The following is a 24436-nucleotide window of genomic DNA, read 5'->3' as shown; positions in this document are numbered from 1 at the left end:
ATAGAGGCAATATGATATTTTCTGTCTTATTGTCTATCCCTTTCCTAATGGCCTTGAGCAGATGTTTTCCCATTGAACAGATGTTATCAGAGAACTATCCACTGACTCCAAAATCTTTCTTGAGTGCTAATAGTTTAGTTATGTAGAGTTGGAATTTTGTTTTCCAATGTGCATTACTTTGCATTTATCAACATTGAATTTCATCTGCCATTTTGTTGCTCAGTCGCCCAGTTTTGTGAGATCCCTTTGCAGTCTGTGCTGGGCTTAACTATCTTGAGTACTTTTGCATCATCTGCAAATTTTGCCACCTCATTGTTCACCTCCTTTTGCAGATCATTTATGAACATGTTGAACAGCACTGGGCCCAGTACAGCTCCTTGGGGGGCCTGGCTATTTCCCTCTCTCCATTCTGAAAACTGATCATTTATTCCTCCCTATCTTTTTCCCAATTACTGATCCATGAGAGAACTTTCCCGTTATCCCATGACAGCTTACTTTGCTTAGGAGCCTTTGGCGAGGAACCTTGTCCAAGGCTTTCTGAAAGTCTAAATACACTGTATCAGCTGGATTACTCTTGTTCACATGCCTATTGACACCCATGGAGAATTCTAATAGATTGCTGGGGCATGATTTCCCTTTACAAAAGCCATGCTGAGTGACTTTTCCCCAACAAATCATGTTCATCTACGTGTCTGATAATTCTAGTGCTTAGTATAGTTTCAACACATTTGCCTGGTAGTGAAGTTAGGCTTGATGGCCTGTAATTGTTGGGATCGCCTCTGGAGCCTTTTTTAAACATCAGCATTACCTTAGCTACCCTCCAGTCATATGGTACAGAGGCTGATTTAAGCGAGAGGTTAAATATCACAGTTAGTAGTTCTGCAATTTCACATGTGAGTTCCTTCAGAACTCTTGGGTGAATACCATCTGGTCCTGGTGATTTATTTCTATTTATTTTATCAATTTGTTTCAAAACCTCCTCTACTGGCACCTCAGCCTGGGACTTACCAAAGTTTATGCTCCTTTCTATTTTCCTCAGTGGGATTTGACTTCCAGTTTTTAAAGGATGCCTTTTTGCCTCTAACCACCTGTTTTACTCTGTTGTTTAGTCATAGTGGCATTTTTCTGGTCCTCTTTGGTTATTTGATTTGGGATATACATTTAGTCTGAACCGCTATTCTGGTGTTTTTAAATAGTTTCCATGCAGCTTGGAGGCGTTTCACTCCTGCGACTGTTCCTTTTAATTTCCATTTAAGTAGCTTCCTCGTTTTTGTGTAGTTCCCCTTTTTGAAGTTAAATGCTGCTCTGATGGATTTCTTTGGTGTTTCCCACTTACAAATATGTTAAATTTAATTACATTATGGTCGCTGAACCAACCTTTGGATTCAGGTCCTCTGGTGCCCAGGAGTTGTGCATACAACTCCAAGTGCCTTCACTAGGACTTCGATGCATGCATCTCCCAGGAAGACTGAATCCCTGCTCAACTTTAGGGAAGTTCCGATGCAAACTCTGCAGCCTGTGTCCATCTCCCGATGTCCCCCGTACATTGTGAGGCTCAGTTCCTTAATGCATGTAAAGCACCTTTGAACTCCAGAGATGAACGGAGCTATCGCCATGCAAAGGGGGATTGATACTGTTGCCATGACAGGTGGTTGCAGGAATGAAATACTTCACCGGGTGGACAATGGATGACTCACTGCATTACAGTGTGTGAAGGGGCACCAGTCAAACAGGCCAATCACAGCCCCAGCTGACCTCTCGTTATGCTCTCACAGCTGTAGGCGGTGCTATTTTGCCTGTGCAGCTTGGAACAACAGCTCAGCAGACCACAGGGGTTGGGATCACCCCTCTCTCCCCCTCCCCTTCCCCACTTCTCCTGCTTTTTAGGCCATAAATGGAGGAGAGTAAATTATGATAAATAGCGATCGGCCCTCTGAGATTTGCAGTGACCGTGAATCTAAATAGAAGGCAGAGACTATTAAAGTGTGCAACATCTGGACCTAGCTGTGAGGGAGGCCACGGGAAAAAGAAGCCACCTGTTTCCGCCAAAATAGGATGCTCTGAAACGCTGCAGCAGCACTGAATTTGAATTGGGAAGCAACAGAGATCTGAGGTCTGCCTAGCGTGAGCACAGCCTGTGAGAGGGGCTAAAAGCTATTTGGAAACACCAGCCTGCCCTTTGTGCCCCAGCTCTCAGAGCTCTCCAAGAAAACTTTCCAGAGAGCTGAACATAAAGCACCGCTGACTTGGGATATGGCAGTGGTTGGAGGGTTGTACCACGGCCCCAGGCTGCGCCTCCACCTCCCTCCGAAGTCTGGGCAGTGCAGAATCCAGACCTGGATCGAAATTCTGTGTCTTGGGCCCTGCTCTACTAATTAGAACAACGTGACCAATCCAAGGACAGCTCCCCAGGCTTGGCTGCTTGTGGTCTTGTGTTTAAGATACTTGCTGGGGCTCAGAAGTGCTGAGTTCCAGTCTTGGCTCTGCTAGAGACTTTCAGCACGTGCTTGGGGGCAAGTCACTTGGGCCTGATCCTCAAAGGTATTTCGGCTCCTAACTCCCACTGGTTTCAGTGGGAGTTAGGAGCTGAAATACCTTTGAGGATGTGAGCCTCAATATCTGTCATTCCGTCTTTGAAACGCAGGGATAATAAGAATGCCTAGCTCTTAGCAGCTGCATCTCTAAGTGCTTTGCAGAGGAAGTCTCATTACTCCCATTTTGTGGCTGAGGTGCAGAGAACTCTTCAAGAGCAGGGCAGGTCGAGGATGAGAACCCCGGACTCCCAGTCTAGCATCTAGCCCCCGCACTACGCTAACACAGAGCGTTGCTACCTCAGAGGAGTTCTGTGAGGCTTAATTCTTGCCACGTGTCTCTCGAGGTTGGTCAGGGGCTGCAAGTCAGAAATCCTGCGGTCTGTTCCCGCCTCTGTCACTGACCTGCTGCGGACCTTGTGCGCACGCTTCGTCACTCTTTTCCTCCCTCAGCTTTTTTGCCGCCCCAAGCGGTGAAGAGAAGAAAAAAAAAAAAGGAAGAAGAAAAACCCGATTGAGCTGCCGCTGAAGAGGAAGAGACAAAGTGAAGGACCCGCCGCCAAATTGCCTCTGAAGACTACAATGGAGCACTTCAGCCGCCGCCGAAGTGCTGCCGGAGACCCGGACGTGCTGCCCCAATAACGGATGGAGTGCTGCCCCTTTCTATTGGCCGCCCCAAGCGCCTGCTTCCTTTGCTGCTGCCTGGAGCCGGCCCTGGCCTCCCCCCACTTTCTGTCTGCTTCAACGGCAGTCTCTTGTCTCCGAACGTGTGTCAGCCCAGCGCCTAACGCATGTGGCCCGGTCTGGCTGGAGGCCCCTCGGCTAGTGCACTGCAGATAATACGGCCCCTGTTCCTGAAGTGACTGGCCACCTGGCAGACATTCATGACTTCATCCTCTTCCCCCTATTTCACTGCCAAAGGGGCAGCCAGCTTCAATCCCCTCCCCAGGGCGGCGCTGCTGTGAGGCTGGCTGCTCTGGGTTGTGTACGGACCCGAGGGGAGGTGCAGACAAGCTCAGCCCTCCAGGAGCCCTGTGGGTATCAGCTCCATTGCAGCAGGCCGCAGGCAGCCTGGGACCACGGCCCGAGGGCCAAGTTGGGCCTCTGGATGGCAGCACAATCTGGGGCTGCAATGGCACCGCCTATGCCCTGCTTGGCATCACTTGTAACAAATTATAGAGACTTGGTGCAAGGGTTATCAATAGTTTCTGTATTTAGCTAACTATTTCTCTCATCAGCTACCGTCATCTGTTAGATCCTAGGCTTCAGAGCCCTGTTAGAGTCTCCCCAAACTACCTACCTAGCCACGCACCCTCTTAATGAAAGCTCTGGGGATGACTTTAGCACTGTAAGTACGGCCAAGCAGATGGTTTTTGCTGTAACGTCCTTAACACACTGAGTCAGGGACTTAATTTTGTCTCTGCTTTTCCCCACCCTACAGGCTCAAGACTTTAAAGAGAATCTTTGGAATGAGATGGGAAAACGAAGGGCCTGGCCTTGTGGTCACTGAAGATCCCGTGTCACTTGTCACAAGAGTAGAGGCATGAGCCCTGGTCTCCTGAGGAAATTCCACTTGGGTGAAGTTCACCATGGGTGTGTGACAGGGTGCATCCCCCATCCTGGCGCTGAAAGGGTTAAGGTGGGCCTGAGAGGTCATTTAACTCACCTGGTGCATGGACCAGGCTTAATTAAAGATGAAGCCCGCACTGGGAAAGTAGCTGGGTGATGATGACTATGAGGAAAGCAAGTCTGGAACAGAACGGGGCTGCAAGGGAGACACTCTGCAGTTGCCGTTGGGGACTAGAGCGTGATGCTCTCCACAGGATCCAGGAGGAAGCTCATATGGGCGGTTGGCTCTGGGATCCACGGCTGAGCAGAGAAGTCTGGGGTGGAGCCGGCTCTGGCAGCAGGGAGCATGGCAGGATCAGGACTTCCAGGGAGAGAACGAACTCTGGGAGACGTTCCCCTGAGGAAGGCAAAGGTAAGAGGGAGGAAAGGTTAAGTCTGAGGGGGGCAGAACTGAGTTATTTTTAGCTTGGGATTTTGTGGGGAGAACCCTGAGAGAAGGGTGAATTTGGAAAGGCTGTTGCTAGGAAGAAGTCCAGGGAGGTGACAGCAAGCAGTCTGACAGAGCAGACCTTGGCTGCTGGTTATAGGGTCTCTCGACTGCCATCCAGTGCAGGGGGAGGGCCTAGGTTCCCCTACCAGCCACTGGGACGGTGAGGTGAAGTCCCCGAGAAGGGGACACTTGTGACTGAGAAGGGTGTGAGGACCACGGGGCCCAGAGTCGGGGCTGCAGACCTTTTATAAGGCTATTGGACTGTTATTTGTTGTGTTACCCCAGAAGGGGTGGCACTAAAGGTGACTTGGCTGGAGGGCTGAGTCCCGAGAGGAGGCATACCGCCATGGGACCAGAGTGACCGTCAGCAGGGGGCGCTAGAGAGGAAAGAGGGGCTACACCACAGACAACCATGAGGGGGCCCTCCAGGAGTGAGTCCACTCTTCTACCCAGTGAAATTCCACTTGGGGGCAATTGACCCCTGTGCAGAGAACCCCCACGTGGTCTCTGCATAGAGCTGGCTGCACCATTTGTCATCCAAACCTTTTTTCAACTAAAAATGGCTTTCGAACAAAATGGATGTTTTTGCAAGAAAAATTCCATTTTTATCAACATTTGTTTAATTTTCTGTCAAAAAAACCTCTCTCTCTATCTCGCTCTCTCTCTCTCTCTCTCTCTTTTTTTTTTTTTTTCACACCCCCAAGCAAAGGTTCAGGTTGGGCTTTTTGAGAAAAAACTGACATTCTGCCAAAAGGGGGGAAAAATCGGATGGAAACAAACCCTTTGTTTGTCGGCCTTTTCAGATCTACTCTGGCTCTAGTTATGCATCACTTAAGTCTCATGTATGCCCTAGTGTGTTTTACACATACATGCTAATTCGTTTTAGAACCCATTAGGAAACACCTGGACCTTTTACATTGCTATTTCCCAAAGGAAAGAGAGCTGGAAAAACAATTAGGTCATTGAGACCTTCTTCTCGTTAGGGATGGAGTATTCCCGGTTGTCTATCGACTACTGTTTTGTTCAATCTGGTTTTAAATGTGCAAAATGCTGGGGCTTCGACCCTTGGGTTGCCACAGAGAGAGAGAGAGAGAGACACACACATACATACACACACATATACACACACACACCCCCATAAAGTTCAGAGGTGTGTTTTGTAAAACCCTTCTATGTGATCTGCACTGCATGCAAGTTTTCATAGAGTTGTATGTTTTAAGGGACCACTGTGTTGATCTTGTCTGACCTCTTGTGTAGAACAGGCTGCAGAACGTCCTGTTTCAGCCAGAGCAGATCTTTTAGAAAAACATCCCGTTTTGATGTAACAATTGCCAGGGGAGGAGAATCCGTCCCAACCCTTGGTAAATTGTTTCAATGGGTTATTGGGAAACCAGTTCTCCTTAACATGCTTTAATCTCCGGTGAAGCAAGGCCCCCACTTGCCACCTCCATCCCCGAGTGACATAAGTTACACCGACCTTAGTGGCAGTGTGGACAGCGCTATGTTGGTGGGAGAGCGTCTGCAACCGCTTGCTGGAGTAATTATGCCGATGGGAGAGCTCTCTCCCATCGGCTTAGTGCAGCTACACTAGAGAGCTTCCAGCTGCATTGCTACAGCCATGCCACTGCAAGCTCTGTAGTGGAGCCGGAGTCTCTTTATCAATCAGAGCTACATGGACGACTCCCATTACTATAGGGCCCGAGTGCCTCACAATCTTGATAGCCACACCAGCCCATGAGGAAGGGCAATTCTATTAACCCCATTGTACAGGGAAATTAAGTGAGTCACCCAAGGTCCCATAGGCAGTCTGTGGCACAGCTGGGAATTGAATCCAGGTGTCCCAAGTTAGTCTCCTAACCACTGGGTCATCCTTGTCTGAAGGTTATTTAGAGCATGGAAAATACTTAAGGGAAGGCGACTGCTCCTGGAGACACCCCGATCGGCCTCCCCAAGCACAGTCACGTCAGTTAAATACAATCCACAGAACCAGCTGCGGCCGCAAGAAACATCGAAACTCATCACCAGAAAGCTCGTGTCTCTCTGACTGGACAAAGTGTCTTCAGCTCTGCTCTCAGGGCTAAGTCCTTTTCCCAGCCTGAGTCCCAGGGCAGTGCATTAGCCACTGGCCCATGCTGTTTCACTGCGATTTGGGTGCTTTAGTGTTGAGTATCATTTATGGGCATGCCGCTGTGAGGAAAGAGGCTTTTATTCAGAAAGCGGAGGGACCCGAGTTCTAATCCCTATGCTGCACACCCATCAGACCTTTGCCACAATAGATCCAGTAGCATAGCCACCCACTGGCCCCACATCTGTCTGGCCCCACATCTGTCTGTTCACTGGTTGAAAGGCAAAGATTGTGCTGCTCTTGCCTAACGGCAGTCACTTGCTGCAAGGTACACGTAACACAGGCTGCCCCCAGGAGCAAGCAGTCCTTGCTTAGCCTCCGTAAGCTGGGCACAGAGCTGGTTCCTGGCCTCGGCTCCCTAAAAGAGCCATTGGCAGTGACTCAAGTGAGTGGCTGCCGCTTGCTCGGCATGTCACAATTTGTTTTTACACTTTCAAGCGACGGGGCGAATCTCGGCTGGCGGCCCCTTGAAACGCAGACGGATTGAAAGGCAGCAGCAGAGCAAACCACCACATGCCCGTCACCGCTTCCCCTCGTGGCTAATTAAGAGTGACCTGGCAGCAGTGCTGGCCCAGGCCATCAAATGCCATCGCAGTCATTGCAGGAGACAAGCCGTGATCAGAAGGGAGGCAGTGTTTAATTAGCCTGTTCCAGCATCTGCAGGACTCGGATGGAAACAGCTGATGAAAAGAAGTCAGGTGGGCTTGAGCGATATTTGCTCTTTTACGTGAAGTCCCGCTCGACAGTTCAGGCTGGCAAAGGACGGGTTGAGCCTGCAGGGAAATCAGGCTGACAGGCTAATAAGTTGCCTGGCATCGCGCATGAAGACAGTCTGACAGATCTGTGATGAACTGCTAGGAAATGTTGCCAGGCAGCCGGGGCAGTGGCAGCAAGGGACAGCTTCCTCTGGCCTTCACCCACTCCCAGGCACGCTCCGGGTGCCAGGCCAAACGCTGCTCACGGGTGTGCTAGCGTAAGGTGAGCGCCACGCTGCTGAAGCCCAGCAAGCTGCACCGATGTTGAACCAACGTGAGATCAGAATCAGGCCCAGTGCCTCAGCTTGAGCCCGTCTCTTATGTTACCCCAGTTTTGCACTGGTGTAAATGAACCGATTTCCAGGGTGTTCTCCCTGATTCACCCCAGAGGAGTGGTTCCCAAACTTTAACAACCTGTGAAGTCCTTTCACTAAAATGTCAAGTCTCGCAAACCCCCTCCTAAAAATGAATATTTCCAGGGATTTTCTCCTTTACCTGAGTATAAATTATAAAAGCAGTGAGCTTGGAAATACAAAATTTGTTTTTTATGGCATGCTTATTACACACTATTTAATTATTATTTACCATTACAGTATTTTTATTACATTATGAAAATGGAAACATTCTTCCAAGATCTCACTTTCATAGCTTGTATCACTTTGACTAAGCCTGTTATAAGACAAGGCTCCTATGTTTCATCAAGGAGTATCAGATATGAAACAGCATGAAGGTATTTAATAAGCAAGCTCAAATACAGAGTTCCTCCTACACAAGCATTCGGGTCTTGAGCCATCCAGGCAAACAACACATGTTACAACAAAGCTTAAACTTGTTCTTCATAATCATTTTTAAAACAACACTATTTAATTTTAAAAACAGCAAAAAATATCCACCTCCCTTTCCATTTCTTATAAGGAGTCTTGAAGTTTAAATCTCCTCAGTGGGATGGATACGCTTGCTTTGATCTGCATAGCTCTTGGAAGTCCCCGGGACTCCGGGCTGCTGGCCCCGTGCTGCCCGAGGTCCCTAGGGACAGCTCTGTCTGCCATTAGGGAATTTTTTTCCGAGACCCCCCTGTAACATTTTGCGAACCCCCAAGGGTTCACGAACCCCAGTTTGGGAACCACTGTGGTAGAGGAACAGGGCTGGAGTGCTGTGCTGGCAGGTCCTTTCAGGTCAGATTACCTCTGATGCCCTTTGTACATGATGTGCTTAAACAATAGCACAGGTGGGAACGCCACTGTAGATACCAACATTTAAGCACCCTGTCCTTTCACTCTGCTTGGAGCAGGCCCGATTCCTAGAGTTTAAGGCCAAACAGGACCGTCAGGTGATCTAGTCTGACCTCCGCTCTATCACAGGCCATTACATGGCATCTGCTTAACCCATATTGAGCCCAATAGCTTGCGCTGGACCGAAGTATCTTCTAGCAAGGAAGATACATATGTTCTCATCAGGCTATGGAAGGCCGCTGGGACACTGCCTTCATTACAGGTTTTTCCTTTTCTGGCCACTGTGCTTCTGCTGCCGCCTTTAACCTTCCTCACAGGAAGGGCTGCAGCACAGTGGGCAAATGACAGATAAGCAGAACAGTTTCTTCTGCCTTCATATCCAGACGACATGGTGGCTGGTACCTTGATGGCCATTGGCACCTTGTTTCCAGTAGCATCTTCCCTATTGATACCACTAGGGGGCACTGCAGTGACAGGCGACTTTAAGGGGGAAAAAAAGAACAGACTACAGCGGATCCCAAAAAGTATTTTTGGCCCCAGTGGAAGATTTTGATGAAAATGGGGGGGGTAGGGAATTATTTTCATTGACATTTTCACCCACAAACGCTGACATTGACCAGTTTGGATTTTTCAAGGGACATTCAAAAACCGGCGAGGCTAGCAAAGAGCCATGTGGTCCCATGACATCTCCCAGCTGTTTTGCCTTATGCAACCATTGCTGGGAGAAATGGACGAGAATTTTGTCTTGGTTTTAGCATCTGCTCACTCAGAGCTGTGGCTAAAACATCAGGGGCCGTCTGGCCATATGGCTAAGGTATTGAGTAGGGAGGGCATGTGGTGCTGCTTTTTGCTGTTGCTAGGAGCAGGAGTTTCCTCCCATGCTTTGAAGGGTCCACATTCTTCTCCGGCCCCAGTGCTGTGCTTGGTTGATCTCTTGCAAGTGCTCCGCCCCATCCACAGCTCCCAGCTGGGCAGATCAGCAGCCTGATTCTGGTCTCCCTTAGGGTATGTCTGCAGTATAGAGCCCATCCCAATATCAGCATAGCCCTCCAGCGTAGACGCAGCCTACACCAACAGGAATTCTGTCGGCGCTGGAATGCCACCTCCCTGGACAATGCCAATAGAACGTTTCGGTGTAGACCAAGCCTGGCACCTGGGGTAACTCCACTGACTGCCACCAAGTGTAAATGAAAGGAGAGTCAGGCTCCTTGTGGCTTCCCTAAAAGTAGGTGCCACTGGCTAAGAAGTGGGAATGGCAGGGATGCACTAACTCAACAAAGCCTTCCTCTGGCTCCTCCTCGGAAATCCCAGCCACAAACACAGCCTGCTCTCTCTTTGGGAGACTATCTCACAGGTGGATTGACCTCATTGATAACAATCCCCAGCGCATAGCCCCAATGTGGGGCAGGGTGCCCCTCTGGGGTGAGGGGATTGAGGGTTAGTGAGGAATGTGAACAGGCAACTGTGCCCCAGGAGCTCAGCTTTCATTAAAAGAAAAAGGAAGGGTGTAGCTGTTATAGCTGTGCAGGAAACCTTGACAATGTGACTAAGGGGAAGGGATGCCGCAATGCTGCCTGAGTTTGCAGAGAGCCTGGAACAACTGCTGCATGTTTTGAACTGCCCCCTTCATCTCAGCAGGCATAGCTCAGAAGCCAGTGATGACACTTAACTATTTCAAGGCTCATCCCAGAAGGTAAGAAAGAAGATGGGGAGGGATCAGATGGGGAAGATGAGTGAAATGTTTTGTGTGTGGCCACTGGTTCTGAGTTAATAACACACTAGAGTTGTATGGGCAGGGAGAGGGAACAGAATTAGGCCCATTGTGACCCCCACACATAAGACTGGTCTCCTTGCTATACCTCATTGGACCAGCACAAACAATTCCTCTCCCTCCTGGCTGTTATATCCCTCTCTTTGTCTTACTTAGCCCTGCATGGGTATGTCTACTCTGCACACTAAGCCTCGGGTCTGACTCAGGTTTGAGCCCAAGTCTCCCTTCCATCTACACAAATCAGTCTGACCGTGGGTCAGTAAGCACTCAGGACCTGGGTCCTAGTACCCTGCTGGGCAGGTGGGTCAGTCCCGCTGTGATGCAGCTCCAAGCCCTGTCATTCTGCAGTGTGGACGCAGGTCCAGCCACAGACCTGAGTCAGAAGGTCTATGTAGTGCAGTGTGGACGCGATAGCCCAGCTGCGAGACCTGGGTCCAGCAGTTGAAAGCCCAGGTTTAGGACGCAGTGTGGACACTCAAGCACGGGCTTGGAAACATGGAGTCCACAAGCCCGGGTGCCATGGACCAGGGTTTATAATGCAGTGTAGACATACCCCATAGGGGCTTAGCTGTTTTCCTCTTCCATTGTACAGCAATCTCGCCAGCCTCCAAAACCCTTCTGTTGTGCTTCTCGAATTCCCTCTAGCCTGCCTGCTAGGGTTGCCTTGTCCCCAACTCCTGTTTTATTTGCTGTTGCTTGGCTCAGTTATGAGAAATCTGTAATGTGCGCGACCCCCTGGTGGAGAGCTTGTGAATCGGAAATATACCAGATGAGGGATCTGTGATGAGCTGTGCTCACTCAGCAAGCAAAGCCATTAAACCCTCCCGGGGAGGGAAGGAAGAGTAGCCGTTAGGGTGACAGCCCATTGGCAGGAGTACAGTAATTGCACTGGAGGGGCAGGAAGCCGAGCTTGAGAGGGCAGGTTTTTGTAGCTGGCTTCTTTTAGGAATGTTGAGTACAGGTCGATTTGGCCCAGTGCCTCCCACAGGGAGCGGTGGTCCCAGAACACATTGCTGAGCTAACTAACAGCAGAGGGAGAGAGAAGATGCAAGGAGGGAAAGATCTCTTCAGATGAGATTTGCCAACAGGAACAAAGGAGCGATTCATCCAGTAGTAATGAATAATAATTTATTTGTATGGCAATAGCACCTAAGAGCCTCAGTCCTGGCTCCGGACCCCCCAGTGCCGACTCCGCAGCTCCCATTGGCCAGGAACCACAACCAATGGGAAATGCGGGGGTGATGCCTGCAGGCGCGAGGGCAGCGCACGGAGCCTCCCCGGCTGCCCGTGGGCCTAGGGACCGCAGGGACCTGCAGGTCGCTTCCTAGAGCTGCGCGGAGCCAGGGCAGGCAGGGAGCCTGCCTTAGCCCCAAGCCCCTCTGCGCCGCTCACTGGTCTTTCAACGGTCCGGTCGGCACCGCCAGCCAGAGCTGCCCGGATCCCTTATCGACTGGGCGTTCCGGTCGCAAACTGGACGCCTGGCAAATCTAGTTGGCTCAGGTGGTAGCTGCCTGTGCGTTGGAGGCTGAAGGTCACAGGCTAGTCGTTGTGTTGTGTGCACCTGTAGAGTGATGAAGCGCTCCCCTGGGATTGCAAGCCAGCCTGGGATTAGTGCCCGGAAGGCTGTGGAGCCAGCAGGTATGCCACAGGTTAATCAGAACCAAACATCCTCCAGGCCCACAGTGGAGGGAAGAGACCGGAGAAGGCCTCGTCTGTACGGCTGCCTTCCGCGGGGAGCAGCGGAGATCAGCAGGAGAGCACGCTGTCAGCCAAGCGGGGCGCTCCCGCGGGTCGCAATGCCACGGCTGAACCTGCCGCTACCCTCCCGACAGCCTCACTCGCCGCCTCTTTGTCTGATTGCTGCCGCTGGCCGAGCGGGCGTGCAGGGCCTCGGCTCCCAGGTCAGAGCGGAGAAGAGAGCAGACACTGCTGCATTGTCCAGCCGCACCACTGCCCCAGTACAGGTTCTAGCCTGAGCCTGCAGCCCACAGCTGGGCCTGACCCTCTGGAGCTGAAAACCACCCCACTCCCCCTATTCCCTTCCGCTCAGTTGCAACATGACAAGAGGAATTGTTTCGGCGGCGGGGAAGCAAGCGTGCTGCCTGGGTATCTCTAACAAAAGGGGCTGGGCCGTCGCAGGCAGGGCCACCGCACAGGAAAACGCTGCCTCTAGCAAACTCTAGCTCCTGCTCCCAGGCCGATCAAAGGAGGCCTCAGTTCCCCATCTGTCCAAAGGGGATAATAGACTCCCTTTGCCTGGCCGGTCACTTTAGAGCAGGGGTGGCCAACCTGTGGCTCCGGAGCCACATGCGGCTCTTCAGAAGTTAATACGCGGCTCCTTGTATAGGCACCGACTCCGTGGCTGGAGCGACAGGCGCCAACTTTCCAATGGGCCGGGGGGTGTTCACTGCTTAACCCCACTGCTCAACCCCACGTTGAGCCCAGTGGCTGGGAGCGGGGGGACCTGATGGGGCTGCTGACGTATTACTGTGGCTCTTTGACAATGTACATTGGTCAATTCTGGCTCCGTCTCAGGCTCAGGTTGGCCACCCCTGGTTTAGAGCGTGAACTCTTCAGAGCAGGGCTGCGTGTGCGCAGGACCTTATGCGAGGGGGGTCTGGTCTTGGCTGGGCTTTCTAGGCGCTGCCATGACAGGACATGTTGGTCTTATAGCCCCACACAAAGAGATTTTGCAAATCTGATCCTGAAAACGTTGTTGTGATTCTTTTAAATGTGAGCATGAACCGATTGTAAAGGAATAGTCCCCAGCCATCGCCACCTGGTGCTAATGCATGACAGGCAACAGGGGAAACTGACCACCAGCAGAAAGAAACCCTGTCTCCGTACCAGTCTGATTGCACTGCCTGACCTGAGTAGGATTTTAAGTCCCTACGGTGTAACTACTAATGGAGACAAAATATGGTGTATGTTGACAGCGTCCTAATGACAATTTCAGTATATTCCTCCAGGTGTAGCGTTTGGGGGGCTGGTTGCTTTCCTACATCATCATCGTCCTATGACTGATTTTGGTAGCCCCTCAAAGCCTCAAGCAGAGATTGTGGCCCTATTGCATTAGGCAACGTGCATGTGCGTAATGAAAAGAGGATTGGTTCCTGCCCTGAAGAGTTTATAAGGTAAGTAACCTTCCAGATCCACATATGGCATTTACTTTGTCTTAACAAATGCAACAACCATAATCATAGTTTGGCCTTTTCTTACCCTGCCCGAAGCTGTCAAAGCAGTCTACAGGCGAATTAATCCTCTGAACCTTGGCCCATACGTTGCTAAGTATTAGCATCCCTGAAATGGGCAGAGAGAAGGTTCAAGCGATGGGTCAATAGCCCAGTTGGGAAAAGAACCTGTAGCAACTAACTGCTGCCCAGCTGTGGGCTCTAATTAGAGCCGAGTGAATAATTAGCAGGCGTTTTGGTGCGGTGACTGCACTATAAAATTCTCCCCAAATTCTGGGTCGATGCCAATCAAAGAAAAACGTTTAGTTTAAATCAAAACCAGTGGCGGATTAACAAATTTGGTGCCCCTAGGCCCTCAAAAAATTGCCTCCCCCGCGCCAGCTCACCTCTCCTCCCCCGCGGCAAGCCTGGGAGGGAGGAGACGGGGAGTTGCGGTGCACTCGGGGGATGGCGGCGGTGGAGTGGAGGTGAGCTGGGGCGGGGAGCGGTTCCCGGCCCCCGGGTTACTCCCCGCGCCCGCGGGCCCCAGCTCACCTCTGCTCCGCCTCCTCTGAGCGTGTGGCTACTCGCTTCTCCCTCCCTCCCAGCGCTTTCACGCGGCAAGCCTGGGAGGGAGGTGGAAGGAGAGAAGCGCGGCACGCTTGGGGGAGGAGGCAAGCCGGGGATTTGGGGAAGGGGTGGAGTTGGGGAGGGGGCGCGAGCAAATTTGCCGCCCCTGCAAATTTGCCACCCTAGGCCTAGACCTGTTGGCCTAGGCGATAATACGCCGCTGATCAAAACATTTGAACAATTTGGTGTCGGACTGACCAAAATGCTTCGAGTCGACTCCAAACCATTTTTTGTCAAGATTTTGGTTTCGATTTGGCTGTTTCAGGTGTTTCACCCTTTTTTTTTTCTTTTTTATTGGCTGAATTACAAATCGAAACGCCATTTCAAATGGCAATGTCGAAACCAAACCAGTTAGGCTCTTTCTAATAATTTTTTTTAGCCAAAACTATTCATCCAATTTGACCCGAATTCAACAAATAATTCCGGGTTCCCCCAAAATACATCTTTAAATGAAAAAAATGGTTGGTTGAAAACTTTTTGCCCAATTCTAGCTCCAGTCAAACCAACCCCCAAGTGCTCTGTGGGCATAGCAAGGGCATCGAGCCAAATTGCTGCGCCCCCTGCTGGATGCCATCCTCAAACACCTGACGGCGGTTCCTGAAATACGTTGCCTGAGATCTCACCGAGCAGCTACAGCAAACTCATCCCATTAACCCTTTCCCCAGATTGGCCTGGTCAGTCTGATTAGGGCTGGCTCCCGCAAAAGGAGCAGGGTGCCAAGTATCTAAACACCCCGCTCTCCCCCACCCCTCGCCGCCCCCGTACGCTGTCAGAAGCCGTGAGGGCTTGTACACCATTCTCTGCAGTGATTTCATGTGACAGCTTGGCCGGCCGGCTGCTGAAATGGAATCCCAGCGGTAATCACACACACACCAATTAATAGTCTGGGGCGTCACACGGTCTCTGCAGTGACATGCAGCAGATGCATTCGGTCTCAGTTAGATTCCGATTGATTTCAGCAGCAGTGCAAAGCAGGGACTCAGAGGTCAACAATAACAGCACCTGGTGTCTTTTATTCCCTAGGACCAGGTATACCAAAAAGGGGGGTATCGTTATCCCCATGCTACACTGGAGGAAACTGAGGCATGGAACGATGCAAGCCCCAGTCCATCCTTTTGGCTGGAGCCCTCCCTGCAGAGGACTCTCCTGTCCAGGTGCAGGAGACCGTGTCACCATGTGGACACTGCTCCCAGCACTGGGAGTGTTCCAGACTGGGGGTGATGGGAGGAGGCATAGCTGGGGTGGATCTACCGCCTGGCAGTTCTGCACCAGCCCACAGGAGCCATTGCAACAGCAAGGCTGTGTAGGGCAAAACCAGAGCCCCGAATAGGCAAGGAACAGGCTGTCTCCTCTCTGTCCCTGTGCTGACACCTGCAGCGATGGGCGGGTGAGCCAGGAACAGAGCCCAGGCATGCCCTGAAGTCCAGTCCACCCTGCCTTCCCAAGCCGTGAGAGGGCTCAGGCTAACACCGCTCCACGCGGACAAGAACCCAAAGGTCTGGTTTTAAGGTTTGGCTCAGCCCGTTATCAAAAGGAAAAAATGAAGGGAGGGATCTGTGCAAAATTCCCACAGTGCACATTTCAGAGGTGCCCGGGGCACATTTGAGGGATGTCCAGATCCAAAGTAACTGCTTTGGGCTCATCCTGTCTCCAAAGAAGAGGCCCCTGCAAGAGTCTCTCTCCATTTCTCTTCCCACACCCATATTTTCCTCTCCGGATCACACCCTTCTACCAGCGGAGGCTGTCATGAATAGTTAGTAAAGGGTTAAAAATAGTACCTGGTAGGCACCTGACCTGAGGACCAATCAGGGAAGAGAATTTGAAATTCCTGGGAGGGAATTTTTTCCCTCTGTGTGTGTGTGTATTGTTCTTAGCCGTCTGGAGTTACAAGAGTCCAGATGTTTTAATCAAGTCTACAAGGTTCTACCTTTCTGAACTAATTTCTTCTAGTCAAGATAGTGAGTATTAGAAAGATACTTGGTGTCCTCACCTAATAATCCAATGCTTGCAATTCTGTGTGTTTGTTATTGATTATTCTTAATTCTGCTTGTACTGGTTGTACTGAGAAGGAGAGGGGATTCTCTCCAGAACTTAGCAAGGTTATACCCTATGAGTGTCCAGCTTGGACTCATAGAGATTCTGTATTTTCTTGTTTTCTTTTAATAAATTCTTTCTATAAAGATTTGATTAAATTCCTTCCACTGTGGATAGCGGAAGGGGCTAAGACGCTCTCTCTCAGTGATTCACAGAGTGGCTAGCAGAGAGGGAGGGGGGAAGTGGGCTGCTTCCCTGTGTGTGGGAGATTCAAGGAGTTTGAATCAAGGTATCTCTCTCTCCGGAGCAGGCTGGAGAGAGGGCAGGGGGAAGGTTCCTCCTCTGTGAATGATCTGTGTTCCCAGGGAGTGTCTTTGAAGGGAGACAGGGGGGAAACAGGGGTGTCCCGGCCCACGTATTGACCGCGGTGGTGGCAGCAAAGGGGACCTACCCTAGGATTTTGGGGTGGGGGAAGACATGCGGGTCCTCACTTTGAAACCCCCCAGTTTCAAGTGAGGGTGCAGACTCTGACAGAGGCCATTTCTACATTGGAGCTGGCAGGTGTGATTCCCAGCACGTGGAGACACTCCCACGCTAGCTGGGCTTGAGCTAACGCCTACCAATAGCAGCGTGTCCGTGGTGGCACAGGCTAGTTGCCCCGACAACAGTCCTGCGTGACCCCTGGATGTGTGCGTGGGCAGCTTGCCTGAACAGCCGCCAGCGCGACCACTGACATGCTGCTATAGCTAGCTCAAGCGCAGCTAATACGAGTGTTTCTACGCGGGTTGGGAATCACATGCCTAGCACAAATGTAGACGTACCCTTCGAGGGACTCCGGCTCTGCCCTACCAAGTCAGACCATCAGTCTACCGAGTCTAGCATCCTGGCTCCAGCGCTGGCAGAAGCCAGACAGAATTGAGTACAGGTTTCTTTGGGCCAGCGCCTCCCACATGGAGCCGTGTCCCAGAACCTGTTGCTGAGCTAAATAGCAGAAGAGGGACAGAGATGATGCAAGGGGAGAAATGTCTCTTCAGCTGAGATTCGCCAACAGGAACAAAGGAGCGATTCATCTAATAATGATGAATATTAATTTATTTGTATGGCAATAGCCTCTAGGAGCCTCAGTCCTGGCCAGGTGCTGGACAAACACAGAACAAACAGATGGTCCCTGCCCCAAAGAGCTTCCAATCTATGTGGAAGACCAGAGGCAACAGGTGGAGACAGACAGACAGGGGAGCACAAGGAGACATTGAGACAATTATTAATTTGCTTAGCTCTAGTCACTACCCTCTCGGGTTAGCTTTGGATCAACAACCTAAAGATCAAAGTGGTTCCATTACGAGTCCCTGGAGCAACCTGATTCCCCCCCCCCAAATCTCTTGTTTCTCTAGTTTATGGTACATGTTATGGTATCGATATAATGCCAATCTCTGTTATCTAGGAGCAGTAACCTTGGATCTACTGCATCTCACATGATCTGCAGATACCTGCCACAGACATTTCATTCCTCTCCGTGGGGCGGTTTTCACAGTTCACAGAAAGATCTCTTCTGTATCAAAGAGAGAGCTGCTTAACCGAGTCACCAAGTCGTGGTGCATTCAGACGCAGTGCTTTCTCCCTAGCAAATCCTTAATTACATCCAGAGTTTCACTGCAGTCATTATCGTTATCCAGCTCTTCTTAATTGATTTTTGTTTGTGTGTGCATGTATCTTCCGTGGCTTGGAAATGGCAATCCGTGTTAACCAGCTGCCTAGACAGCGATCGGATCTAAGGTGAAATTCACCCCTGGGCAGGCGGCCAACTGTTTAAGTAGATATGGGGTGCACAGAGGCTGGTGTGAACCCCATGCACTGGGGTGCATTTCACCCCCCACCCCATGAGTATTGAAGTTGATTGACTCTGGGAGATGGCAGCCTAGCTACTACGGCAATGGGCACATTAGAAATCTCAGAGCCTACTACATTTACCTTTCAAATGTAGGTTTTTATGACTCCCCACCCACGTGGTTCGCTTTGGTTTTTGCTCTGCATTTAGAAGCCCAGAGCCTGACTTCCAGCACTAGATAATGTAGAGTAATTGCGGGACTGATTCCCTCCCCACCGCCCCTTCGGCTGTAGCTCTGCACTGCTGTCCTGTGCAGAGCACTGAGGCTCAGCTGCCTTTGAACGTACACTGGCCATTGCATGTTGCCCAGAGGCAGAGCTGCCGGTTGGCATTGAACTCTGCCAGCCAAGCTCACCTTAGAGTCTGCAGACGACTTGCTTCCTGCACTGGAAGGTGGCTCTCCCCCTAGCTAGCATCTGCTCAGCTTTAACGCTCACGGCAAAGATCAAGCCTGAAAACAGAAAAGGGAAGAAAACTTTCCCATTGAGTTACCTCATGCAAGCTGAGATACAGCGTTCCCACCCACCTACGTTCAGTGGTGTGGGGGTCTGGAAAGGGGGCCGAATCCTGCCAGCAGCACTCATGAACGCAGGCTAGCATGCAGCCGGGGTGCCACTTAGACCCAGGTTAATGGACGTTAGGAGCCCAAATACCTAAATCCTGCAGACATCAATGTCCCCCTGGCAGAATAAAGGGGCGTTAGCGCCGCTGCTCCGTTGTGGAAGGAAGGCAGCGTTTTCTTTCACATGATAATTCGAGGGGAAAAGGGGAACTGATTCAGCTGAAAGGCTCAGAGCTGTTAACTGGGAACTGAGGGCCCAGAAGAAGGCCCAGGCTGGGAAGTGGGAGATGTGAACGTTAGGAGACTCGGGCAAGACGCAGAGGAGACCCACGTAGGGAACAGGTACATCTGTTCTACCTTTATGGTCCATAAGTGCTGAGTCCGTGGGTGCTCCCGGGCTCAAGCACCCATGGGAAAAAAGGAGGGGGTGCTCAGCACCCACCAGTCACAGCTGTTGGGCCGGGCTGCCGATCAGCTGTTCGGCAGCGGGCGGGAGGCGCACGGGGGAGCAGCAAGTGGTGGCCAGGCAGGAGGTCATGGGGGAGGGAGCAGAGTAGGCGAAGGAAGAGGTGGAGTAAGGGTGAGGCCTAGGGGAGGGCGCAGAACAGGGGTGGGGTGGAGTGGGGGTGGAGCACCCCGGGGAAGTATAAAAGTCAGCGCCTGTGTTGTGGTCGCCTGTAAATTCTCCTGGGCAAGGGCGGGTAACAGGGTGCCCTGCTCCTTTAAGGGCCAGGAGGCCTTGGGCTAGCTACCCTGTTCAATTAGCCCACAGTCAGCTGGCTCCCAGCCGGAGGGGGCTGGGCTAATGACAGGCTGAGAGAACTCGGGTGGAAGGACGGGGGCAGGCTCCCGCGGGAGGCCCCAGGGTAGGGTCTGCAGGAAGCTGGGAACTCCAGCGAGTGGCAGAGAGTGAGAGGGCCTCCAGGGACAGCAGCTGGGAGTCAATGCACAGTAACAGAGCAGGGAGCCCGGAAGGGGCTGAGAGCTGAGCCCAGAGGCTGGCTGAAGAGTGGCCCAACAGAGGCAGAAGAACCGTTCGTATGTTCAGATTGTGAGTTGGACTTTTGTTACCCCAGAAGGGGTTCAATCTGTTTAACCACTTGGCCAGAGGGCTAAGCCACGTCACCAGCGCCAGCTCTTGTGGGGAAGACGCACCTCAAAGGAGGAAACTGAGGCACGGAATGCCCGCAGTGCCACGTTTAACCAGAAGGGGGCGTAAAGGGGCAGCCACAGACTGTGATAGGGACCACTTCCTTGTTTGGAATGTGTTCAGTGCTCAGCCCTGATCTCGGACGGGGGTGTCCGTGTGCTACCACCATACAAACCAACAGTAAAATAAATAACAATACACAGGTAGCTGGAGGCTCCGTTTGAAGGCCATATTGTCTTATGAACCGATAAGTTCCAGTTAGAAATTACTGGGCTTGCTGCAGGAATTACTAGGTGAAATTCTCTGTTCTGTGCTGTGCTGGAGCTCAGGCTAAATGATCACAGTCGTCCCTTCTGATTGGACAGGTCCCCTGCTACTTGACAGAGTTAACATCCCAGTGCAGGGTTTTCAGTATAATCTTGTTGTTGTTGTTGAGTTTTTTGAAAAAATAAAAAGCTACCAACTGTAAAAGCTGTTAACCAAGCCAGATAAAATCCCAGGTGCAGTCATCCACGAACACACCTGACTACAGACTATTACTGACGTTCCCTCTCCCTGGATGCCAAGTATGCAAATGTACCAACAGGTTCAGAATTCGAATCCCACAGCTGCCTTGCGTCTGCCACATCAACTACAACGTGATTTTGGGGGAGTGGCGGGAAGAGAGAGAGAAAGAGAGAGAGAAAATCATAAAAATGTAGAGTTGAACAGGACCTTGAGCGCTCATCAAATCCAGCCCCCAGCACGGGGACAGGACAAGTAAACCTAAACCCTCTCTGACAAGTGTTTGTCTAATCTGTCCTTAAACCCTATCAGTGACGGGGATCCCACAAGCCCCTAGCTAACATGAGCTAGTGATCGGCCTAATATTTAACCTAAATCTCCCTTGCTGCAAACTGATTCGATGACTTGTTCTACCTTCGGTGCACCCGGAGAGCAGTTGATCACCCCCCTCTTTATAACCACCTTTGACATCTTTGAGGACTGTTATCACATCCCCTCTTGGCCAAATGTGTCCAGGTCTTTCAACCTTTCCTCACTGGTCATGGTTTTTCAAACCTTTTATCATCGGTGTGGCTCTCCTCAGGACTCTCCATTTTGTTCACAGCTTTCCTAAAGTGTGGTGCCCCCAGCAGGATGCAGTACATTGCTCCCCAGGGCGGTCGGGGCTGGTTAGGCCCTTGGCATAAAGTAGAGCAGCCTCAGGGCTGCTCTAAACACCATTGTCTTTTAAGAGCTACCACACAAGCTGGGGATTGCTGAAGTGCAGCATCTCTGGCCACATCCGTTATTTTTATTATTTGTGTTGCAGTAGCATCTAGGCACCCCAGTCTTGGACCAGGACCCCATTGTGTTAGGGGCTGTACAAACACAGCCCCATTCCTCCCTGATGCATCCTTAACACAGCCCTACGGCCAGGGATGATAATGCATGATTGTGATGGGGCAGGTATACCTCACGCAGGCCAAGAAGAGACTAACTAGAGCCTGAGAACTCTATTAGCCCCACCTTGTTATACCCACCGGGTGTGTCAGGCTCAGGGAGGTGTTACAAGGAAGAAGTTCAGTACAGTTGGGGGAGGTTCAGGAGAGAGATGGCCTGGAATGCCTGCACTTGGGAAGGGCCTGATGGGACCCAGGTGGAAGCAGAGCTGTGGGGAAAACGACGGGAGTGGAGTGAGTACCTGTGGTGGGCCTTGGAAAAGGGGTCAGGCTCCAGCGAGGCAGCCCTGTGGGTCGGTGCTTTGTAGAGAACCACGGAGAACTTACGATGGGCTAAAAGCTCAGCCCAGGGGTGGGGGGAAGGGGCTTGGTCTGTATTTTTGCTGAGGGACTCCACAGGGCCCTGGTGAGGCCTTGTCTTGGCAGAAGGGTGAGGCTGACGGGGAGCCCAGGAGTGGTGGAAGATGTTGTATTGACTGTCATTATTTTGCTGGGCAGTATTTGGCTGGGACATCGATGCCGGGAAAGGGAGGAACTCCATTGTGAACTGGCCGGATGGCCAAGGCACCACCATAGCAGACCACTGGAAGTCCTGAGAAGAGCAAGACAATTGCTGAAATGCCATGTCATGCCACTTGGGGGGGGCGCACCGAGCTGGTGAGTTGATGACACTGGTGCATTATTATTACTTATTTATGTATCTATTTATTTATTAATTAATAATAACCTCGCCATGCCACTCTGGAGAAGACAATGGAAGGACAGAGAAGGGAAACACCAAAAGGAGAAGGTGGTGATGGGCCTTCTCGGCAGCCTCCTATAGAGCAAGGAGAAATGTGGGCCACTTGTAGGACCCTGATTTACATCACGTTGTTGGGGTTTTGTGGGAGGGATGAGGGCAGAAGCTCAGAGTCTACGTAATGGGCACCTGAGAAGAGCTTAGAGACATTTCACCAAAGAAAATTCTTTTCCTTATTTGACAAGCCCTTATAAATAGCTAGCGAGGGGAGGTTCGACAGACTGCGCTCTGGAGTGTACAGGGATAGGGTAGTATCGCTTTAAACAGTTGTGAGCCCTCTGGGCAATGATTTAAAGGGTCACTACTCTATTCCTATACGATACACACGTGCTCTGCAGCAGCGGTTCTCAGCCTGTGGTCTGTGGACCCCCCGGGAACCCATGGACTATGTCTAAGACTTAGACTGAAAACTGGCTGAACAGGATTGGACAACATATGCAGACAGATTTCCAAAGGGGGCCGCATCTCCATTTGAACGTTTTTAGGCTTTGCTCTACAGCACTAGATGAAGAAACAGCCTGGGGAGAGGAGCAGTGAATCCAGGAATCAGAATGTGAGGAAACAGGAGAGGCCAGGTTTTAATCTGTAGATTTCGAGCACCCTCGGTGATGTGTGGCTGGCTGCAGGTGCACTTTCCAGACTACGATGTTTAAAGCTGTGCCACCGCAATCCAGCCTGCACTGCAAACCAGACACTTTGGGGATTGACGCCTCCAGGGAACAAAAGGCCAAGAGCTCAAGACCCAGTTTTTCGGTCAGCTGAGGTGTATGCCTCAAGCATGGCTGTAAAAATGCACATGGCTTTCACGGGCATCCATTGCCCTATGGGAGTACGGCCCTGCTCTGAGCACAACAAGCCTCAGGATGGGGACTGTTAGGGGCCGACCCACTGGTTTGGATTAAATATGAAGTCATCACTTGGCCTCTGGGAGTCTCGAAAGGTAGAGGCGGGTCCAATCCCCAGTACCAGATCCAAATACAGAGGTGTCTCCGAATGTCGAAGAGAATAGGTCAGTAATGTCTTTACAGGTATGTCTACATGGCACACTCCTTCCTGTGGTGTATCGTGTATAGACACAGCATCCCACCCCCTTGCACGGGTATAAATAGCACTACAGATGGTGGGGCATTGCTGAGGCAATGAACTACATGCCTGAACCCCGTGGGTATGGACCCTATGTGGCTTTCTACACATCAGTCCTCCCCCATCGACTGCTATTTTTAGCAGCCTAGTGTCCCACTGCCTGCTCGCTGCTAGAGTCTTTCCCTGCTGCAGGTAGCGGGGAAAGGCTCTGTTTGAAGGGAGGCAGTGGGAAAAGGCTCCGGCAAAGGCTTTCACTGATGCATGCAGCCAGAGCCTTTCACTGGTGCATGTCGCTACACAGTTCAGTGTGGACGCAGCTTGCTTTTCACTCCAGCGTGTAGCTACACATACCCTACATGCCGCTGGCAGTGGTGTGCAGCGTCAACATAGCCTGACTGGCTGAGCCAACCCCGATCTGAGCTTTGGGGCACACAAATCTGGATCAAAAGCTGATTGGGAGCTTTTCTGGAGTAGGAGGAAGCTTGTGCCTCCTTGCTCTTCATTTCTGCTCCCCTGTGCATTTCTGGCTCCGCTTGGGCCAGGTAAGGAGGCTCTTCATGCTCCTTCACCCTCTATATCTCTCCACACTCTGCTTTCTGCCTCCTTAAATTCATTCCTGGGTTAGATGCCAAGGACCTCACTCATGCCAATGTCAATCAGGAGTGACTTCACTGAAGTCAATGGGTCTAATTCCGATTGCATTTACACTGTCATAAATCAGGAGTGATTCCGCTGAAGACAACGGAGTTTAAAAAAGCGAAATCAGAATTAGGTGCACAAAATTTCCTAGCACAATGCAGCTGGAGCGTAGGGATAGATAGAGGTGGTTTCAGACACCAGGTCCCAGGCAAGCCAGTGCTTTGCAGATGCTAGCTTAGCTGACCTCTTGGAATGCACCTGGAAGGGGAGTGGGAGAGTCCGGAACACAGGACTCGTGTGTCATCACCAGCACGTACCACTTGTAAGAGGAGCAACAGCATTCTGAAGGGTGTTGAGGCGTGAAGCAGAACACGTTACACTGGGCTACCCTGGATGTGACAGAAGAATGGAAAACTGGCAAGGCCTGTAATGGAGCGGAAATAGCCTTGTCCAGAGCTCACCACTGAACCATTTGGGGATGGCCAATCTCTAGTGTGCAGTGTGTCCTGATCGGATTTCGGGAAGATTTGTTCACCTCTCCTAAGTTCTTTCACAATGAGCTCAGAATC

The 24436-nt window shown here is 51.2% G+C and overlaps 1 protein-coding gene across 6 annotated transcripts in view; it reads left to right on the top strand.

The window, feature by feature from the left end:
• LOC123370720 overlaps positions 1-24436 on the top strand; it is a 168965-nt gene that overhangs the window by 10563 nt on the left and 133966 nt on the right. For 3 of the 6 annotated variants that reach the window (XM_045017460.1, XM_045017461.1, XM_045017456.1), the window contains exons 1-4: positions 4048-4124; positions 4355-4512; positions 10338-10395; positions 21845-22003. In XM_045017460.1, the coding sequence (XP_044873395.1) occupies positions 4075-4124; positions 4355-4512; positions 10338-10395; positions 21845-22003 (425 nt within the window). In that variant the 5' untranslated portion in view covers positions 4048-4074. Of the gene's footprint in view, positions 1-4047; positions 4125-4354; positions 4513-10337; positions 10396-21844; positions 22004-24436 lie in introns of those variants that run through there. The other 3 variants (XM_045017459.1, XM_045017458.1, XR_006579518.1) reach the window with 1 other exon arrangement.

The sequence above is a fragment of the Mauremys mutica genome, chromosome 5, assembly GCF_020497125.1.
Source record: "Mauremys mutica isolate MM-2020 ecotype Southern chromosome 5, ASM2049712v1, whole genome shotgun sequence".
In the NCBI taxonomy this organism is placed as follows: domain Eukaryota; kingdom Metazoa; phylum Chordata; order Testudines; family Geoemydidae; genus Mauremys; species Mauremys mutica.
The sequence above is the reverse complement of the archived record's forward strand: the minus strand, read 5'-3'. Positions and strand labels throughout refer to the sequence as shown.